Below are 21,132 nucleotides of genomic sequence, written 5' to 3'. Positions count from 1 at the left end.
CCCATTCTCATCATGAGTCCAAACTATCTCAGTGCACCACGCTTCACCCACTCAGCCACTCCGCAATCCACTCCCTTTGCTGTTACCCATACCAAACCTCTCATACACGCTTTCATTACTTTTACCATCTCATCCTGAAACACCACATGCACCTCTTATATAATTCATTTCCACTGCAAGCATTCTCAATTGCCGTGCTGCATTCCATGTCCACGTCTCTGACACATACGACCAAGTTGGCAGGATAATCTTGTTCCTTATTTCCCTTTTTACCTCCATGCTCATGCCTCTTCTTCTCATAACTCTCCAATGCACCTACTACCTGTCCATTCTTCACTGCTCTTGCCCTCACCTCACCTTTCTAATTCCATGCTTACATAAAATTGTCCCCAAATATTTAAACTCAGTCAACTTCTCCATTCTCTCTTCCCCCACCCGACTTCATTGGCATTGCAAAAAGAGATAAGCATAATTCAATTGTAATATTTTATTTCTTTAAAGTCTGCTGCTTTTGGCTGTAACAGTATCTTGTATTCTTCGAGCCAGTTTTAGTGTTTGTGGTATATATTTGGTAAGAAATGACTTATGAAAGTTGCAAGATCTATTCCTTTTGCATCCACAGTTACTTCACAGAGCTGTATATGTCTGCTCCACATTTTTTTGTCCTGGCACCTCAACGTCACTCCATGTAATATATGACTCTGCACCCCACTCGGCACTGCATCCTCTCCCTCAACCCATAAGACTATGCACAATCTAACTGGAGACCATCCATTATGGATCTCAACTAGTTTGTACACACTTCATTTAGTACTCACATCTGGACAAAACAATTAAGAGGTATAAAAATGAAACCGTTCAAATAAAAGTTTTCTCATATATTTTGAATTTTGTTTCTCTGCCTTAGCATTTTACATTTTTTTCCTAATTCATCATCATGAATTAGAAAAAAATGCTGATTATGAGCACTAATTGTCACGGTGTACAAACTTTCAAGCATATCGTTGATAAAATAACAAAACCCTGTCATTTGTCGCCTGAGCAACGTAGCAATAATCTCATCACCCAAAATGTATGCCATTTGCCTTTGTCAGTTCCATCACCTTTTGCTTATAATTATCGCTTCTTATTTTTGCCCCTATATAACATATTCTTGGAAAAAGTTCTATCTGATTAAAGTAGACTGAGTGCAATGATTAAGTAGAACTTGTTTGAAGGTACTGTGTAAAGATGAAAATGCACCTGAAGAATACATTTCCATTCTTCTAAATATTATCATCAAATTAATTTTTTTATTTTACTATATTAAAATGTACTATTAACTGTGTTCATGATCTTGCTGAATTTTGAAATTTCATCACAAGGTAGTCCATCATTCATTAGTATATCAATAAAATGCTTTCCAAGTTGTGGACTAAAAGGTTAGACCCAACAGTATTCCTGAAACCAGTCATCTATGAAATATAATAAACTTCAATATACTAGTCTACAGTAAAAAATCATAAATGGCATGCATGACACAAAAAGCAGTGAAGGTTAATAGTTCAGTGCACAAATCAGCCCATCATTAACTTGTCAAAAAATATGAGGAAGTTAGCTACCAAACAAAACATGGCAAGTGTTTAGTGTTTTATTTACGTTACCATTCATCATATGTTAGGAAAAATGCCCACACAAATTAGATATAATTATTACAGGTGGCAACAAATCAGAGTCCCATCTCAGTTAATAAATGTAACAACTCTTAACAACCTGAAGAATTGCTGTAAAAAAACATTTTCTAGGTCACCAACTTTGACCAACAATGCTTCCACATTATCTTGATCCTGTAACTACGTGGTTGCTAGTTACACGCACATAACTAGCAACCACATAGTTACAATCCCCACATTTCTACCAATATGCTTCCTTCACTCAACGACCCTTGTACTGTTGCAGACCACCAGAGTACTTAACTAAACATGAGCATGCTTTCAGATCAAGACTACTGTTTGTCAGTTTTTCTCAGCACTGCAATGCTGGCTTTACAATTATTAAAAGGAGTAAAGAGGGTGGGAGGCTATAAAGAAAAATATCTTCCACCCATTGGTAAGAGTAAGACCCAGGTACCTATGTCACACTACAAATTAAGTAACCTTCCCAGACACAGGGTGAGGTAGATGCAAATACATTAATTAGTTTTCTTGTTTCATAAATTGTCAAGACGGATGCTTAACTGTGGTTTGGACTTACAGCATATCTAGAAGTTACAATATGAAGGCGCGAATGAAGGTTGACTGTAAAATAAATGCAAAATGTGAATATACAAAGCTTAATGTAAACTAACTGAAACCCATTTTATCTGGAAATACTTTGCTAAATATTAGCTCCTTCCCCGATAACTAAGATGGTCAATTACAATTTTGATTTTGCCAGATAAATGGCCATTTGTTGAATTTTGTGGAATGTGTAACCTGTCAAATATTTAACTAGTTATGGTGCTGTGTATAAAATAAATAAAGTATACTATATATAAAAATACCTATCCCTTGCTTTGTCATGGTAGTGTGTCACCCTCTAATTGGAAATAAAAAAAATAATTGTTGAGAGTATATGAAGCAAGGTAACAGATTTTTTCACCTACCTAATGTTGTTCTGTATCAAGGAATAACATATCAGTGGCTTTTATTTTTATTTTTTATTTATTTATTTTTATTTTATTTTTTTTTTCATTTATTTATTTTTTTTTTTTTAATTTTTTTTTTTTTGAGATCAGCATAATAGACAAGTTCCTGTTATCTGGGAGTATTATTTCTGAAAACAGATTGGCTTCTAAATTTTACTGCTTGCTGTAGGCTTCTGGACAGCCACAGGCTATTGGCAGAACTAGAAACAGGTCATAATACCCCATCTAGTAACAATAATACTCTCCAGTGCTAAAGACTCTTAGCAAAATTCTTTAAAGGCGAAACACAGCAAAGCCTTGTGAAAAATCTTCCTGATACTTTATGGGACCCCACTTAGAGGCACCAAAGAATACATCTTTTTATATGAAAAATACTGACTTGTGATATCCAGTTTTATGTCATGCATAATCAACCACACGAGGTAGATTACAATGTAAAGCTACACACAGGTGTTTACCACCTAGCCTTCAAGACATTACTTTCTACTTTGAATGAACAAAGGTGTGGAATTAATAAGCTTACATGCAGAATTAAAGGAACAGATACTAACATGCACATATCACAGTATTAATTAAAAAGAACAATGCTATTTTCAATAACATGGCTCTTTCCCCTAAAGTGATGCAGAGATTCTGCTTTTCAAGGGGACTCCGCAATGGTGCTACCACAGCAAGAAGCACTGCATTAAATACTTCACAATCTAATCATGCTTAGGATCATCCTGCACAGGTATGTCTGAGCCTTGGTTAAATGTGATGATGTGAGCGTTACTGGGTTCAACTTTACCGTTGGCTGAAGCAGAAGCCACTGAGTCTGTCAGGAGGTTGATCCAAGACATGAGCATTAGTATTAAAACATGTTGAGAAAAAAAATTAAAACTAATATCTTATTTGAAAGTACTTTTAAAAATGATCTTACTCCGGCCAACACAAAACATTCCAATCATTTCATATAGGAGATATTAGTAGTTTCTAAAGATGAAGAATAATGAAATAATGAAAAATTATGGTAATTGTTTAATAAAAAAATTACTGTACTTGGCATATTAACTACTGTTAAAACTTAGCTGGAATGCTGGGTAATAATCAGTAAAATATTCTTTAGGAATTTATGATTCAACAGGTTAGGAACTGGTTACAGCTCCCAAGGAATCAGATAAAAAAGGAAGAAGACTCCTAAGTCAAAGAGAGTTTCCCTGCAAAGCACAAGCAAGCAAGAACATGCAAAGCATTTAAAGAGCACCACACTATCAAAAGGAGAATGGTACATACTTTTATAGGCAGCCTCAAACTGGTCTGGGGACTGGGCGATGACAATGTTGTCGATGAGGGAGCAGAGTCCCCGTTGCACCCCTGGTGTTACGTTCGTGAAGATGAGAGGCTGATGTCGCTTCTCAAAATCATTACACAAGCTCTTCATACCCTGGTAGAAATTAAAACATAAGTAAAAAAATTTTTAACAAATTCACACACAAAAAAGAATATAACAAATCGAGAATGATAAACATCAGCAAACAATCAAATCAATTAAAGTCAAACCTACAGATATGGATGGTCAAATAATTCTTTTTGGTCTACATTAATACAAAAAATATAAACTAGTTATCAAGTTTGATAGCTAAAGACTAATGAGACAGCTACAGGACAGAGCTAAATCACTATCAATATGGAATAAAATTCTCAAAAAACTTACCTTTACTGCTGAATAATCCACCCCAGTAAAGTGGCTGCAGTCCATCACCACCATCACACTGCCCTGGGCCGGCCCCATACTTGCTTTGGACACCTGATTCCGCACATGGTCAACAGAGGGGAAGAACAGACCACTCCTTGGCTCCACTACCACATACTGAGGCTCATTACCTTCCTGTAAAAGAGCTTATATTCAGAATTTTCACTATTTCTTATACACCCATTGTATGCACCATCCTGGAATAGAACCTCATAATATCTATGAGATCTCCCTGGTTTGTCACCTACTTAGTCTTTCACCAAAAATTAACCTTAGCCATCAAGGTCTTCCTGTATGTCTCAAGAAAATATACCAAGAAATTCTAAAAATTAAACACTGTAAAGTATGAGTGTATCTCACCTCTCTAAGCACGGTGCTGACAGAAACCTTTGGTCGTGCAATCCCATAGAGGAGAATGAGCAGATTGATGCCAACACCAACTAGAATCCCAAATTCTAGCTTCCAAAAGAGGCAAGTAAAGAAGGTGCCCCAAAGAGGCAGCTGGTCAAGACGTTGTGCCTTCCATATGGGCTTCACTATCTCATATTCCACCATGAATATCACAGCACAGATGATCACAGCAGCCAGTGTGGCTTTTGGAATGTATCTGCAATGATAAGTGAAGAAAATTATTTCTGAAAACATGAAAAATTAGAACAAAAATCTGCATTACATGAATGTCATAATGGGTCTTCAAGAAGGAAAAACCCATAGCCAAATAATGTTAAGATGATTAAAACAGGAAAGTCTCTATGCTTAACCCCTTCAACACGAGGACGCGTATACTGCGTCCTTGCATGCCCCGTACAATATCCGAGGATGTGCATACTGCGTCCTGGCTCGCTTTAGCCAATATAGGAGTTATTTTATCTCTATATCTATGTTTACATCTCAAAACTATCTATTAATTTATGTTTCCTTATGTGCACCATTTAATTCTGCATGTTTTCATATATAATACATGATGATTATGTTGAGTTTATGGCTGAAAACTTGTTATATTCGATAGCAACACTTGAAATTTGTCGCACGCAGTGATCCCGGATACGGCGTGGGGCGCTGTTTTGACCCGGCCATAGTGAGTTTCTTTATGTGCACCATTTAATTCTGCATGTTTTCATATATAATACATGATGATTATGTTGAGTTTATGGCTGAAAACTTATTATATTCAATAGCGACATTTGAAATTTGGCGCGCGCGGTGATCCTGGTATGGCGCAGGGCGCTGTTTTGGCCCGGCCATAGTAAAGGGGTTAATGGGAAGCAACACCTAAACAAGACATGTTTACATTACACCTTAAGTTTATGAAGATATATGAGTGTACTATTAGAGATGGATATTTTTTAGTTGCATACACATTTTGGTAATTCCCTAATACAGGAGGGCAGCTTTTCATTAAGATTGCAAAACTGTTCCATTTTGATCATGTGTCCTCTTTTCACTGGTTGCAATATTCCAAAAAAAGTTTGAAAAGTGTTCCATTACCCTCCCACTGAAGGTAGTATTTAAGAGGAGCAAATTCCTGGCCTAGTGATTTTCTACACATACATTTGCCACCTATAACTTCATTAGAATAGACTTTTTAACTGGTACAGTTAAATATTTTTTGGAAATTGTGTGTGTGTGTCATGTGCAATTAGTTTGGTGTGAAAAGTGCAATTAGTTTGGTGTGAAAAGTAAGACAATTTGTCATAACAAGGCATGTTGAACTACTCTGCACTAATTGAAATGCATAAATACTATAATCAAAATGTTTTTGTTAGTTCTTAACATAAGAGAATGAGTACAAAGCACTTACTTGAAATAGGGTGTCAGGAAGGCAAGTGCCAAGACCACTAGAAGGCCCGTTGCTATTCCTCCAGCTGGAGTTTTAACACCACTGGTGGAGTTTACGGCAGTACGGGAGAAAGACCCAGTCACTGGCATTGACTGCACAAATGACCCTATAATATTGCACATGCCAAGTGCATACATTTCCTGTGAAAGATTGTATTATGCATTTACTCTCAATAACAGCAGCTTTGTGCAAAATCAGAAATCAAACAATATAAAATTGCTACTTGCTAGACAATCTCAAATGCATACTCAATGTTTGCAGTCTGGGAAAATCCTAGCATTATATTAATTCACAAAGATACATAAAAAACACTTATGAACTACCAATCAATTAGTCTTCTCCCTTGTATTCAACAAACCTTTCACTAAAATCAAAACAAAAAGAATAAGTGCAGCACTGGATTCAAAGATGAATTTCATAAGGGACAAGAGAACAGACTTTTGATTTCATAAGCATATGATGCAGAGGCTGAGTGGTCAGCATGTGAGGGGGGTTGTCCTGAAAGACCTGGGTTCAAGTCCCGTCCGCTGCTAAAAGGTAACAATTTTCAGTCATTGCCAGCTTGATGGGGTTTTACAATACCTACAGACTAGTCAGGTGCTGCCTTAATGTTAGTAAATCTTTCTTGAGCTAGACAATCCCTGTTCTCCAGACAATATAGCCCTACACCATACTTTCCAGGCAGTCTTATGTATTTGTGCCTCTGATGCAGTGGTTAGCGTGCCTAACTACGAATCCACTGGCCCGGGTTCGAATCCCGCCCTGGGTAAAGGGGATGCAGGTCACTCATGTCCACCCTCCCTTTCAGGCTGGTCTACAAATGGGTGCCTGGAGGAACCTTACATGTAACATAAATCATAAATTTAAGGTGCTCACTTGAAGATCTAAATAATTTCTTTGTACACTGTATCTGGATATCTATATCCTGAGAAGCTTTTGTCATGTAAATGAAGAATCAATAAACTAATATGAAAAAAGGCTTGTAATAATTGAGAATACAAAGTATATAATGAAAAGAATAAAGTTAAGCATGAAAACAAACCTGTGTGGCATCAATGGTCTTGCCCCCAGAAAAGGCACTGGCAATAGCAATGCTCTCCAAGATTGAGATTAATGGAATGATGATGACCCCTGAACCCACATTGGCTATCATGTCACTAAAGCCAACGTAGGTTCCATTGTCCCCGTGTGTGGAGAATGGTGGTGGCTTGAACTCTGGCAAGCCAGCCTCAATCTCTCCTACAAATATTAGAAAGGAGAGAATCAATCACAACAGAATGCTATGGTTTTGCAATGTGCTTTTTCATTGACAAAGCATTTTGGTTTGCTTTGCTGTGCACTTTTTCAAACCCATGGTGCCTCCATTATATGTAAAGATTTATTTATTTTCCTTTATTAACCATTTTTAACACTTGCTGCTGCTAATTCATGAACAACTTTTCACTCGAATGGAAACCAAAAATGAAAATGAGAGCATAAATGTTTACACAATAACTTAAGTTAGCTAGATTTATGGATAGGGATGGGAAAAAAGTTGGAAAGTTTCGTTTAGTCGGCGCAACATCTGTGGTCATATGCCGGAGAGAGACAGAAGGGGAAGGAATTATAAGAGAAGGGAACAGATCCAGGAAACGGGACACAACCCCCGATTAATACCTGGTACCCATTCACTGCTGGGTAGACAGGGGTGTAGGGTATCGGAAAAGCCGCCCAAATATTTCAACTCCGCCCGGGAATCGAACCCTGGCTCTCTCAGTTGTGAGCTGAGTGTGCTAACCACTGCACCACGAAGCCCCCAATAGGGATGGGAGTTGGTGAATAATTTATTATCAAGAGCTGCCATGTGTAGCCCAGCTGGCCTCTTGCAGCCTTTTATATCCCTGTGCAGCCTTATGTTCTTTAGTGTGATATCATTCCTGTGCATTTTATCTAAATTCCGTTAAGAAAATAGTACTCAATAACTTTCAGACAAAGACTGAGGTGGAGAGAAAGAGTCCAGAGAGACATGGAGCAACTGGGACTAGAAGAACAGGACACGCAAGACAGAAGTTACTGGCGACAACATATAAGAGCAACCGACCCCGTCAGGGACTAATAAGGCAGAGAAAAAGAAGAAGACTCAATAACTTTCATAATTCTTCATTCTTAAAAAAAAAATTAAGTATCAATAAATCAATCAATAAATGCTCTGGCCTTGAACAGGCTAAACCAATTAAATTGTCAAGTAAAACTTCTGATACATACCTGTTAAAGTGAAGATATCGTGTCCAGCAGCAAAAGCAATGATAGCAGCCACAATGACAATCAAGGCATTGCGACCCACTGAGGTCAAGAACAATGCCTTCCTGGCAATCCGCATACCTGAGCTATCACCTGCCTGAGGCTTCGCCGCCCTCAGATCTTTTATTTTCTGAAATTCAAAATTTTGTTAATAGTATTCACACTTGGAAGGAATGGTGGATTTGTCAAGATCACACCCTTTCAGTCATAAGTCCTTCCATTGACTAGGCACTTCATAATGTCAAACACAAATGTCTATCAGGAAAAAATTATGGTTCAAAAAACTGCATTGTTTAATTTCTGATCATGAGATTTTAGTACCACTGAAGATGAAAACCATGTATATAGTTCATCATCTTCAGCTATTACTAGTCCACTCCAGGACAAAAGCCTTTAAAATATTCTCCATCTTTTTTTTTATAAATATTCTCCATCTTTTTTTTAACATGTTAGTGTTATCAATTCTGCACCATCAAATGCTGAAGTTTCATTTCTCCACCTGCTCTTCTGTCTGCCCTGACTTTTACAATTTCTGGGCTGCAGCTCTTACTTTGGTTGTTGAACTGTTACCAGTTCTACACATGATATGATCTGTCCAAGAAAAAAAGAAAACAATAATAAAAAAAAAGCCCGCTACTCGCTGCTCCCAAAAAAGAATCAAAAGAGGTGGCCGAAAGAAAGGTCAATTTCGAGAGGAGAGGTGTCCTGATACCCTCCTTTGGAAAGAGTTCAAGTCGTAGGCAGGAGGAAATACAGATGAAGGAAGATTGTTCCAGAGTTTACCAGCGTGAGGGATGAAAGAGTGAAGATGCTGGTTAACTCTTGCATAAGGAGTTTGGACAGTATAGAGATGAGCATGAGTAGAAAGTCGTGTGCAGCAGGGCCGCGGGAGGGGGGGAGGCATGCAGTTAGCAAGTTCAGAAGAGCAGTCAGCGTGGAAATATCGATAGAAGATAGAAAGAGAGGCAACATCATGGCGGAGTTTAAGAGGTAGAAGACTATCAGTAGAAGGAGGAGAGCTGATGAGATGAAGAGCCTTAGGCTCCACTCTGTCCAGAAGAGCTGTGTGAGTGGAGCCTCCCCACACGTGAGATGCATACTCCATACGAGGGCGGACAAGGCCCCTATATATGGTTATCAACTGCGCGAACTGGCGGAGACGATACAGAACGCCCAACCTCGAGGAAGCTGATTTAGCGAGAGAGGAGATATGAAGTTTCCAGTTGAGATTTTGAGTTAAGGATAGACCGAGAATGTTTAGTGTTGAAGACGGTGACAGCTGAGTGTTGTCGAAGAATAGGGGATAGGTGTTTGGAAGATTGTGTCGAGTTGATAGGTGGAGAAATTGAGTTTTTGAGGCACTGAAGGACACAAGGTTCCTTCTGCCCCAATCGGAAATGATAGCAAGGTCTGAGGTTAAGCGTTCTGCAGCCTCCAGTCTGGAGTCGTGTACTTCCTGTTGAGAGGGTCTTCTATTGAAAGAAGTTGAATAATGCAGAGTGGAGTCGTCGGCGTATGAGTGGACAGGACAGTTTGTTATGGAAAGATCATTGATGAATAACAGGAAGAGAGTGGGTGATAGGACAGAGCCCTGTGGAATGCCACTGTTGATAGGTTTAGGGGAAGAGCAGTGACCATCTACCACCGCAGAGATACAACGGCCGGAAAGGAAACTGAAGATAAAGGAACAGAGAGAGGGATAGAATCCAAAAGAGGGCAGTTTAGAAAGCAAAGACTGGTGCCAGACTCTATCGAAGGCTTTCGATATGTCTAGCGCAACAGAGAAAGTTTCACCGAAACAGCTAAGAGAGGATGACCAAGAGTCAATTAAGAGAGCAAGAAGATCGCCAGTAGAACGCCCCTAGCGGAATCCATACTGGCGATCAGATAGAAGGTTAGAAGTGGAAAGGTGCTTTTGAATCTTCTGGTTAAGGATTAATTCAAAAGCTTTAGATAGACAGGAAAGTAAAGCTATAGGGCGGTAGTTTGAGGGATTGGAACGGTCACCCTTCTTAGGCACAGGTTGTACAAAGGCATACTTCCAGCAGGAAGGAAAGATAGATGTTGATAGGCAGAGACGAAAGAGTTTGACCAGGCAGGGTGTCAGCACAGAAGCACGGTGTTTAAGGACAATAGGAGGCACTCCATCAGGTCCATAAGCCTTCTGAGAGTTGAGGCCAGAGAGGGCATAGAAAACATCATTTGGAAAAATCTTAATAACAGGCATAAAGGAGTCAGAGGGGGGATGAGTAGGAGGAATATGCCCAGAATCGTCCAGGGTGGAGTTCTTACAGAAAGTTTGAGCAAAGAGTTCAGCTTTAGAGACAGATGAGATGGCAGTGCTGCCATCAGGGTTAAGGAGAGGAGGGAAAAAGGAAGAGGTGAAGTTGGAGGAGATATTTTTGGCTAGATGCCAGAAGTCACGGGAAAAATTAGAAGAAGCAAGGTGTTGACATTTTCTATTAATGAAAGAAGTTTTGGTAAGTCAGAGAACAGATTTGGCACGATTCCGGGCTGAAATGTAAAGATCAAAGTTAGCGGGAGTTCGAAGGCTCTGGAACCTTTTGTGAGCTGCCTCTCTAACTTTAATAGTACGAGAACAAGCATGATTAAACCAAGGCTTTTTAGCATGAGGAGTAGAGAAAGTACGTGGAATGTATGCCTCCATTCCAGAGACAATCACCTCTGTGATGCGCTGAGCACACACAGAGGGGTCTCTCCTGGAAGCAGTAATCATTCCATGGGAAATCGGAAAAGTACATCCTCAGGTCGTCCCACTGAGCTGAAGCAAAATGCCAGAAGCATCGCCTCCTCGGTGGGTCCAGAGGATGTACAGGAGCGATAGGACAGGATACAGAAATAAGATTGTGATCGGAGGAGCCCAACGGAGAGAACAGTTTGACAGAGTAAGCAGAAGGATTAGAGGTAAGGAAGAGGTCTAGAATGTTGGGCCTGTCTCCAAGACGGTCGGGAATACGAGTAGGGTGCTGAACCAACTGCTCTAGGTCGTTGAGGAAAGCAAAGTTGTAGGCTTGTTCACCAGGCTGGTCAGTGAAAGAGGATGAAAGCCAAAGCTGGTGGTGAACATTGAAATCTCCCAAGATGGAGATTTCAGCAAAGGGAAAGTGAGTCAAGACGTGCTCCACTTTAGAGTTCAAATAGTCAAAGAATTTTACATAGTTAGTAGAGTTAGGTGAGTGATAAACAGCACAGATGTATTTAGTAATAGAATGACAATGAAGTCTTAGCCAGATGGTGGAAAATTCAGAAGAGTCAAGGTTGTGGGCACGAGAGCAAGTGATGTTGTTGCGCACGAAGGCGCAACATCCAGCTTTAGATTGAAATTTAGGATAGAGATAGTAGGAGGGAACAGAGTAGAGGTTGCTGTCAGTAGCCTCAGAAACCTGTGTTTCGGTGAGGAAGAGAAGGTGAGGTTTAGAGAAGTTAGGAGTTATGTTAGGACTGTCAGGATATATTGATTATAAACTTTTCTCTTCATGGGGAGGCAGGTTGCTATTCATGATATGACTATGAGTGCCAAAAGTACTCCATTCCACTGATATTTCCTTTCTGCTTTTTACCATGGGCTAGGTTTGCATAAACTGCTTATCCTAGAAATGTGTGCTTTACTTCAAGTGTTATTTCCCAATCATTTTTTATTGTCCTGCAAATTTATTATTAAACATAACTGATCTTTTATAGAAGTTAATGTATCACTTACCCTCATCAGAAGCAAGACCACCATACAACACAACCCAAGTGTCAAGTCTTGCCATCTACTGTAGCCAATGTTTTTGAAAAGCTCTGACCAGTCCTCTATTACTGTTTCACTGTCATAGCTTAGGCCAAACAGTGATTTGAGTTGTGATGAGGCTATGGATATGGCAGCAGCTGAGGTAAACCCTGATATGACTGGCTTTGATATGAAGGTGATGAGGAATCCTGAGAAAAAGGAAGTGTCATATAAATTTAGATCTAGATCAGTTTCCACATAATTCCAAACTAATATTTACAGTAAAACATATTCCATGATCCATCAGCCATCCATGGAATGGATACTGATGGATCCATTCCACGATCCATCAGGAAAGATGCTTCATCACTATACCTCAATATTTGCATGTTAAGACTTCAATAGTTGAGACTTATACATGAAAAGTACATGAAAAAATACATTTTAAAATGAGGTAGATGTCATGTATACATTAACATTAACTTTATGGTAAACAAACCTCCCCTCATACTTCACATAATTAAGAACTAATGTACTATTAGTGTATGTCTGGTACAGCGAATGCATAATAAAGGCAAGTTTACAGTGCCTGCAATGGAAATCTTCACAATGATGAAATTTTGATGTACTACTAGGAGAGTGTTGAGTAAAAAAATTATGCGACAGGCAACTGATCCTAGGTTTGTTAGTTTGGTAAACATTTGCCTGCAGTCTTTCTGAAGAGCAAGTGACAATGGTATTCCAGATGCCTCCTATGAAGGGTCATCTGTACTATCTGTTTCAGGTGATTTTTTTATATTGTTTTATAACCAAGCTACCTTTCAGTGCTGTTCCCAAGAGGAAGAAGGACACTTGACTTAAGAGAAAGACCTCCCCAGTCACAGACAAGGCTCTGTGACAGGTTCTGTAACAGCCACCAAACAAATGAATTTCCAAGGTTTGATGAAAGGTGTCACTATTAGGGCCATTCAAAACAAGCTGAAGCATGACTTCCGCCTGCCTACACATCAGGCTGCTAATAAACCAGTGCTCACGGCGGCTAAGATGGAAAATGCATATCTTATTTTTGATGAAGTACAGTCACTTCAAATCAGAGTATTAGAGAAAAGTAGGGTTTTAATATTAATCTAGTTTTAGGCTGGCCATGAATACCTCTGAAGTGCATGTGTCACTGTATCAATCAATCAACCAATCAATTGGGGCATACGGCAGAGATTTCATAGCCTTGTCCACCCTACAATGCCATCCCTGGGGGTCCTTCTGAGCAAGTCTCCATGCAAGCCAACTATCCATCCTAAATAAATTATGGCAGGATAAATTACTTCTTTAAGCCAAAAACTTTCTGGAATCCCTTTCTGCCCTCCTCCACTCACAATAGTCTCTTACAGATGTAAAAAAAAAGAACAGTCAGCAAGGTTGACTTCTGGGAAGTGTGTCACATGCCCAAATAACCAGAATTGGTGTTCACAGACTATGCAGGTAATAATCCTATTCAGTCTCATAGTGATTGCTGATTTGGCAGGGTCATACCAGTAATACTACATGATTCTGAGAACACTTGTTATCAAAGGCATCAATTAATCACTTCAGTCACAACTTAGTGCCACTGTATGACCCCAAATACATTGTGTCAACTGTAAAGCATCCAAAAATATCATGGATTAGGGTTTTTGAGGAAAAGTTGCTTTGAATTCATTGCCTAAGAACAACAATGACTGGGGAATGGAATATAAATGTGCTGCAAGAACAAATGGTCTCTTTTATATAATTTATCAGTTATTTTTTTGGGGCATGATGGTGCACTAGCCCAAAAGGGCAAAAATAAGTGTGAAAGTGCCTGATGAGGCCCTGGAGTGGCATGGCAACTCATCTGATCTCAGTTTGACATGTTTGGAAAAATAATAAATTTCTGATTGTAGGTACCACCAATGGGCTGGGACCAGCTCATAAGGATAGTTCTAGTACAAGAGAAATAAAAAGTGAAATAAACCTCAGCAAATAGATGTCAGTAAATATAATCCACCCTCCAGGGAAATACAACAGAAAGGCACATTTTGGATTACAATGTAAACAGAGGAGAAACAAAAGTTATAAAAGTGAAAAGTAAATGTAATGAAAACAAAGAACCATACCCATGTTACAAAGGCCTGAAGCAAATATGATGAGGCCACTGAGGAAGCACAAGAGGATGGCATAGTCTGGGTTGCCGTTGACAGAGTACTGGTGCGTCATGATGGACATGATGGCTGTGGGCCCAATGGTGATGTCCTTGCTGCTGCCCAGGAACATGTAGACGAAGCACCCCATGAATGCAGAATAAAGACCATACTGTGGGGGCAAAAAGATGAGGTTGATTATTGGGGCATTTAGTTCTTGGCGCCACAACTGCAGGGTCATATGGTGCCAAATATAAAACTAAATAAACTATCCTATAAAACTATAAAAAATGGTATTTAATTAAAAACATGATAAAGAAGGACTCAATAAAAAGATAAAAGATAAAAAGTTGTGTTGCAGGCAACTGACTAATGAATTCTGCAAAATTCATGTTTCTGAAATGGTTTATGCATTTCAACAACACTCATAAATATGCAAGGTAAGGCAATTACATTTAACCAAATTGAAACTGAATAATCATTGCCAATGACTATATCTATGGTATCCATAAAGGTATTAGTACATATCCACTATCCTCCAGCCAATGCTCATCAAGAAAAAATATTTAGTTTCCTTCTTTAGTGCTTGAATGACTGAATAATTATGCTTACCTCTTCATGCTTACTAGGTACTATTAATCTCTCTGGACAGCAAAGGAGTATAATTATTTGGTAGAGAACAAGGGCATAGTTAAGTTACCTCCTCATATAAGCATATCTAACTTTACTTTGGTTCCTCCTGCCTTCATATCACCTTCCAAAGATTCAAACCATTCAATTACAGAAGACCAGCACTGGAGGAAGAAAACAAAGTCAGAATAAGTGAGGCTCTTTCACTTACATTGGGTGGGAGGCTGGCAATACCTGCATAGGCAATGCCCTGAGGGATGACAGTGAGACCCACTGTCAGGCCAGCCATCATATCGCCCTCCAGACACTCTAGGTCGTATTTGGGCAGCCATTGTGTTATTGGGATGCGCTGGTTCAATGTCTTTCTGCTGAAGAATTTTCTTGCTCTTGCCTGTAATTAAAGAAATGTCTCTTCAGAACAGAAGTCCAAAACTACTAAATCCGTAATGTGGTGGCACGAAGTAAAAGAAAAAAAAAAATCTGTTTACTTCCTCCTCTCCTCTCCCACTCTCACTATTTGTCATTCCAAAAGTGTTGGAAAATATGGAGAATTAACTTGAGAACAAGAATAAAGGTGAAGGTAAAGTTGGGGTCATACTCTACAGATAGTCCTCAAGTTATGACGGGGTTCAGTTCCGACCGGCAGGCTGTAAATCAAATTTTACTTTAAAAAAAAAGTAAAATTGAATGTACTGCATGTGTTATATATTACATATACCACATGGGTCCAACAACCAGTGGGTGTCTATATCCCTCGCTTACTAGAAAAATGTACACCTATAAAACTGTGTAGCATACAGGACTTGTATCTTATTTATGTATTACTGTATTATTATTATTATTATTATTATTATTATTATTATTATTATTATTATTATTATTATTATTATTATTATTATTATTATTATTATTATTATTATTATTATTACTATAGGCCAAGAATGTCAACCTCTCTGGAGAGTTCGTGGAACTATATACCCAGGAAGAGTCCCAGAGGGGGAACATTGACCTTAGGAAAGAGCAAGTCACCTTAGTAAAAAACTTTTAACTCTTTTTAAATAATTGCAGGTTTTCAGCTTTAACAGCATCATTTGGAAGCTGGTTCAAAAATTTAGTTATACAGGGAACAAGGCTTCTAGAAAATTGGGAAGTATAAAACGTACAGCTGAAAATGCCATGTCATTGAGATTTGAAGCAAACCTAGTGAAACGAGACTCAAGAAAAGATGGAGGAAGTTTAGAATGTAAAGGATGGTTATGATTGTTTAATTAAGATCTTATAATCATCTATATGATCTATTCAACAATGTCCTGAACATGCAACAAGAGGTTTGTTATTACACGCACACACACGCCGCCGCCGCCGCACCGAGTGGACGTGGGAAACGAAGCAGAGGACATAAATCTATTTGTCAGTCAAAATGGTGTATAACAGCTAAGGTATATAACAGCTAAGTCATTTGGGTCTCGTCTCCTAGTAGTTCAGGAATAGAGAAGATTATGAGAGAGTGAGAAGCGATAAGTAAAACGGGGAGAAGGAGAGGAAGGAGGTTGTGGGACGCTTTCACAATCACGTTTGTTTGTTTTGATCGTTAAAATGAGCGGCGATCGCCGCTACCAACAAGAAATCTGCTTTCACAGTCGTCTTTCGCTGCGCTGTTTGTTTGCATCAGTACTAGAGATTGGAACTTTTGGTAACGGAGCTCTGGTGGCCGCGGAGACTCCCCAATGGATCTAACCAATGCAATTAATTAGTAAATAGTACAAATTCTTGCTCTCAAGTGGTTATATTATTTCTTTAAATGGATGTAAAAAAAAATATTACACAATACAGGGACACGTTGCAGGGCTTCAATGGTAATATGAGAAAAAAAAATAGAAGACTTTGAATGACATGAACTCTTGAGAAATATGAATACTGAAGAAGAGGAAAAGTTTAAAGCCCGAGTCACACATTCACGACTATGACTCCGGGCGTTCTCCCGACTCAGACCACGCCTCCCACCGTCGGGCCGCACGCCGACAGTTTTGGACATTTTCAAAACAATCGGGGCCCTCCCCGATATCTGTCACCCGTCGCGAATAAGCTACGGCCGTCGGATGTCATCTCAACGACGTTGTAACAACGTCGTTTCGGCATCGGCTATGGTCGGCACTCAAGGGGATGGACTTACGATGGTCGTTACGTACGTCTGGCAGCGCGACATTCCAAAACTGGCAGCGCGTGGTCTGATGTCGGGAGGGCGCCGGGAGTCATTGTCGTGAATGTGTGACTGGGGCTTAAAGCCTCAGTCACACATTCACGATCTTGACTCCCGGCGCCGGCCCGACGTCAGAAAATGTAGCCCTCCACGGTGATCGCCATCCTCCGGCAGGCCATCTTCAAGTCATTCCGGTGATCGTTTGCGGCACCGCCACATCTCACCGGCCGCCGCGGCGCGGCAGGCCGCACGCCGACAGTTTTGGAATGTTCAAAACAATCGGCGCCCTCCACGACATCTGTCATCCGCCGGCAAGAAACCGCGAACGTCGGATGTCCATCGCAACAACGTCGTTTCGTCGTCGGAAATGGTCGGCACTGAAGGAGATCTCCTAATGGTGGTCGTAACGTACGTCTGGCAGCGTTGTCACACAACCGACTGCATACAGGTTTGTCAACGGCGCCAAGCCGAGCACCTGTTCGGGGAGGAGATGGAGTGGCGGCCGCCGGGGGTATATAAACAGGTGTTTCCGGTCCGCGCTCCCTCTTTTGCTCCAGTTTTTTCCTGCATTAACCATGGGTGCAGACAAAGGAGCTAACATCGTACACGTCCCCACCAGTTCACCACTATCACATTGCCATGGCCCTGCCACCACCAACACTGCTTGTCCAACAACCCTTGACCCTGCCGCCCACGCCTTCCAGTATCCGGATAAAAGTATATTATTTTGTGAGCAGAGTTGAAGAGAAACTTCCTTCACCCAGCCTGCAAGACACGGAGGAGGAGGAGGAGGAGGAGGAGGTGTGCAGTCAGGCCAAGGGCAAGCCCAGGAGCAAGAAACTGGTGTCATTCGTCATCCTGGAGGATGAAGTGGAGGCTCAGCTCGGGGAGTGGGTGACTGAGAACCCCATCCTCTACAATAAGGGTCTCAAGGAATATAAAAACATTGCAAAGAAGGCCATGCGGGGCAAAGTGGGATCCATGGTGGGCACGCCCCCTTTTTATTGTCATCTAGACACAGATGAAGAGGTCTCAAGATGATCGCCAGCAGTCCTAATAACGTCCTAATAACGTCGTTATCACCCCCAGATGGTGTTACGATCGTCCTTTTCCGGTCGTTGTCAGTTAGGACTATCGTCAACAGCCGTGGCCATTATGTCAGGTCATCGCTCCCCACATACGACGGTTGGAACACCGTCCGCACCCATCGAGATGTCGTCTTAATAACGTAGTTACTTGGCGTAACGTCGCCACACTCAAGGTCACGCAGCCAGGATTATCGGCATATCGAACGTCGGGACGGTGCCGGGAGTCAAGATCGTGAATGTGTGATTGAGGCTTAAGGAAGAAGTAGATGAAATAACTTGATTGGGAAGATACGAGGAAGGAAAAAACAGGCCAGTTAAGATTAAGCTAAGGTCCCAAATGACAACAGAAACCATACTAAATAGGTCATGGAAACTAAACAACTCTGAAGAATACAAGCAAATACATGTGAGGAGAAATATGTCAAAGGATGAAAGAATGAAAGTAAAGGAAATGATAAATGAAGCAAAAAAAAAGAAATGAAGAAAGATCAGGAGATTTTTTTTTGGAGAATGAACGAAAAACTGATGAAGTGTGGATAGGAGGCGAAAAGAGGGAGTAAGGGTGTTAATAAAGATAATATTAACAGGAGATTTCAATTGCAAAGAGGTGAAATGGGAAGATTATCCAACGGAGAGTGGTGAAAATACTTGGGGAAGTAAACTATTGAAACTGGTAACAGATAACGTGATGACGCAGTAGGTGCAAGGAGAAACAAGGCTGAGAGGGGATGATGAACCATCAAGACTTGACCTAATTTTCACCAAAAACGTGGAGTCAGATAAAGGAGTCAGTCATGAGTGTCCCTTAGGAAAGAGCGACCATGAACTGTTGGAGATGAAAACTTTGGAAGGATTTTTTTTTTTTTTTTTTTTTTTTTTACGTTGTTGCCTGTTGCGCCGGTAGGCATCTTCCCGGTGGGGCCTGATGGTCGGCCCAAGGCTTCTTCCAGGTGGGGCCTGATGGTCGGCCCAGCCCGTTCTGGCGCAGGCGAGTGTTTATAGTGGCGCCATCTTGCATTGGATGTGAATGTCGAGATGAGTCTTAGAAGGGAAAATGGAAAAACTACGCTAAGGCAGATTACGTTGGACTCAAGACTTTCCTCGGTGGGGTAGACTGGACTGATATGAAGAGGAGTACTAATATGCAAGAGAAATATGACTTTTTTATGAATATTTACAACAGAGGAATAGAGATATATGTTCCATACTACACAGTAAAAACTAAAGGAGAGAAAACATGGTTTGGATGGAGGTGTGAAACAGCAAAAAGAAATAGAAATAAGGCATGGAGAAATTTAAAGAAAAGACCAAATAAAACCAACAGGGACAATTATAAAAAAAAAGCAAGAAATGAATATGTGAAAATAAGGAGAGAGGAGGAAGCTAAATTTGAAAGAATAGTTTTTAAATGTAAAGAAAAACCAAAAATGTTTTATAAATTCATAAACGGGAAGTTAAAAAGGAATGAAGGCGTAGAAAGGCTAAAAGAAAAAAAATGTATTCTACGAAAAGGACAAAGAAATTGCAGAAATATTAAATAAAATATTTCACAAAGTGTTTACGAAAGAAACCGACTTTGAATGGGGTCTAAAAAATTGCAATGAAGGGAAACTAAATCATGTAAAGGTTGAGAAAGGGGAACTGATACAGCTGATGACCTTAGATGGAAGGAAAGTTATGGGACCGGATGAAATCTCCAGTCAAGTGCTAAAAGAGTGTAGAAATGAATTATTGGAGCCACTTTATGACATAATAACATGCTCTATAAATACAGGAAAAGTGCCCTTAGAGTGGAAAAGAGTGAACATTGTACCAATTTATAAAAGTGGAGATAAAACTGAACAACTAAATTATAGGCCACTATCTTTGACAAGTGTAATGTGCAAGATTTGTGAAAATATAATAAAAAAAACAATGGGTCGAACACTTAGAAAAGGAAAACATGATAAACAGGGGACAGTTTGGACTTAGAAAAGGGAAATCGTGTGTCACCAACTTACTATGTTTCTACTCAAGAGCAATAGACGTGATGCAAGAGAAAGAAGGATGGGCTGATTGTGTATACAGGTAACTCTCGATTTACGCGAGTATTGTGTCCTTGAAGAGGTCGCGTAAATCAAAAACAATGTAAATCAAACAAGAGGTAGGTTTCTATCGAAAAATAAATATTCACTTCATTCAGTGGAAAGAGAGAGAGAGAGAGAGAGAGAGAGAGAGAGAGAGAGAGAGAGAGAGAGAGAGAGAGAGAGAGAGAATATCCATATCATCAAGATATCCACTCAGGCACTCAGTCTCAGCCTCACTCGTGTGAGGAAGAAATGAGGGACACCATGAGCGACTGACTAGTATTGGTACCGGTACCGAGCAGTATGGTACCGGTTCCGTACCGTATACAGTCTGGTACCGTTACTGTACTGTATAGCTGGTACCGTTAGTAGACATAATAAAATATAGCTTCCCGCAAAGAAACATAGAGGTTTGGAACAGACTAAGTGAGGATGTAGTATCAGTGAAGAGTGTGCACAACTTTAAGGAAAAGCTGGACAAATACAGATATGGAGACGGGACCACACAAGCGTAAGCCCGGGTCCTGCAAAATTACAACTAGGTAAATACACACACACACACACACACACACACACACACACACACACACACACACAATCAGCAACATTTTACCTTCAATAACTCCGAAACAGTGTTGTAGTTGAGGCTCATTTTGGGATTCCTGTGTTTCCCTTCATCCACCTTACCCGGGGTTGCTGACTTTTTTTCTGAGGGCAAAAGGTATCAAATAAATAAAAAGTC

The 21,132-nt window shown here is 40.1% G+C and overlaps 1 protein-coding gene across 12 annotated transcripts in view; it reads right to left on the bottom strand.

The window, feature by feature from the left end:
* Positions 1–21,132, bottom strand: part of LOC127007442 (sodium-independent sulfate anion transporter-like) — an 85,747-nt gene that overhangs the window by 17,701 nt on the left and 46,914 nt on the right. For 11 of the 12 annotated variants that reach the window (XM_050878472.1, XM_050878470.1, XM_050878469.1 and 8 more), the window contains 10 exons: positions 21,004–21,098; positions 15,248–15,427; positions 14,383–14,578; positions 12,239–12,459; positions 8,482–8,647; positions 7,280–7,476; positions 6,199–6,377; positions 4,758–5,004; positions 4,359–4,532; positions 3,938–4,088 (listed from right to left, as the gene is read on the bottom strand). In XM_050878472.1, the coding sequence (XP_050734429.1) occupies positions 3,938–4,088; positions 4,359–4,532; positions 4,758–5,004; positions 6,199–6,377; positions 7,280–7,476; positions 8,482–8,647; positions 12,239–12,459; positions 14,383–14,578; positions 15,248–15,427; positions 21,004–21,042 (1,750 nt within the window). In that variant the 5' untranslated portion in view covers positions 21,043–21,098. Of the gene's footprint in view, positions 1–863; positions 3,480–3,937; positions 4,089–4,358; positions 4,533–4,757; positions 5,005–6,198; positions 6,378–7,279; positions 7,477–8,481; positions 8,648–12,238; positions 12,460–14,382; positions 14,579–15,247; positions 15,428–21,003; positions 21,099–21,132 lie in introns of those variants that run through there. The other variant, XM_050878471.1, reaches the window with a different exon arrangement.

The sequence above is a fragment of the Eriocheir sinensis genome, chromosome 35, assembly GCF_024679095.1.
Source record: "Eriocheir sinensis breed Jianghai 21 chromosome 35, ASM2467909v1, whole genome shotgun sequence".
NCBI lineage: Eukaryota > Metazoa > Arthropoda > Malacostraca > Decapoda > Varunidae > Eriocheir > Eriocheir sinensis.
This window is presented reverse-complemented; position numbering and strand designations above follow the sequence as displayed.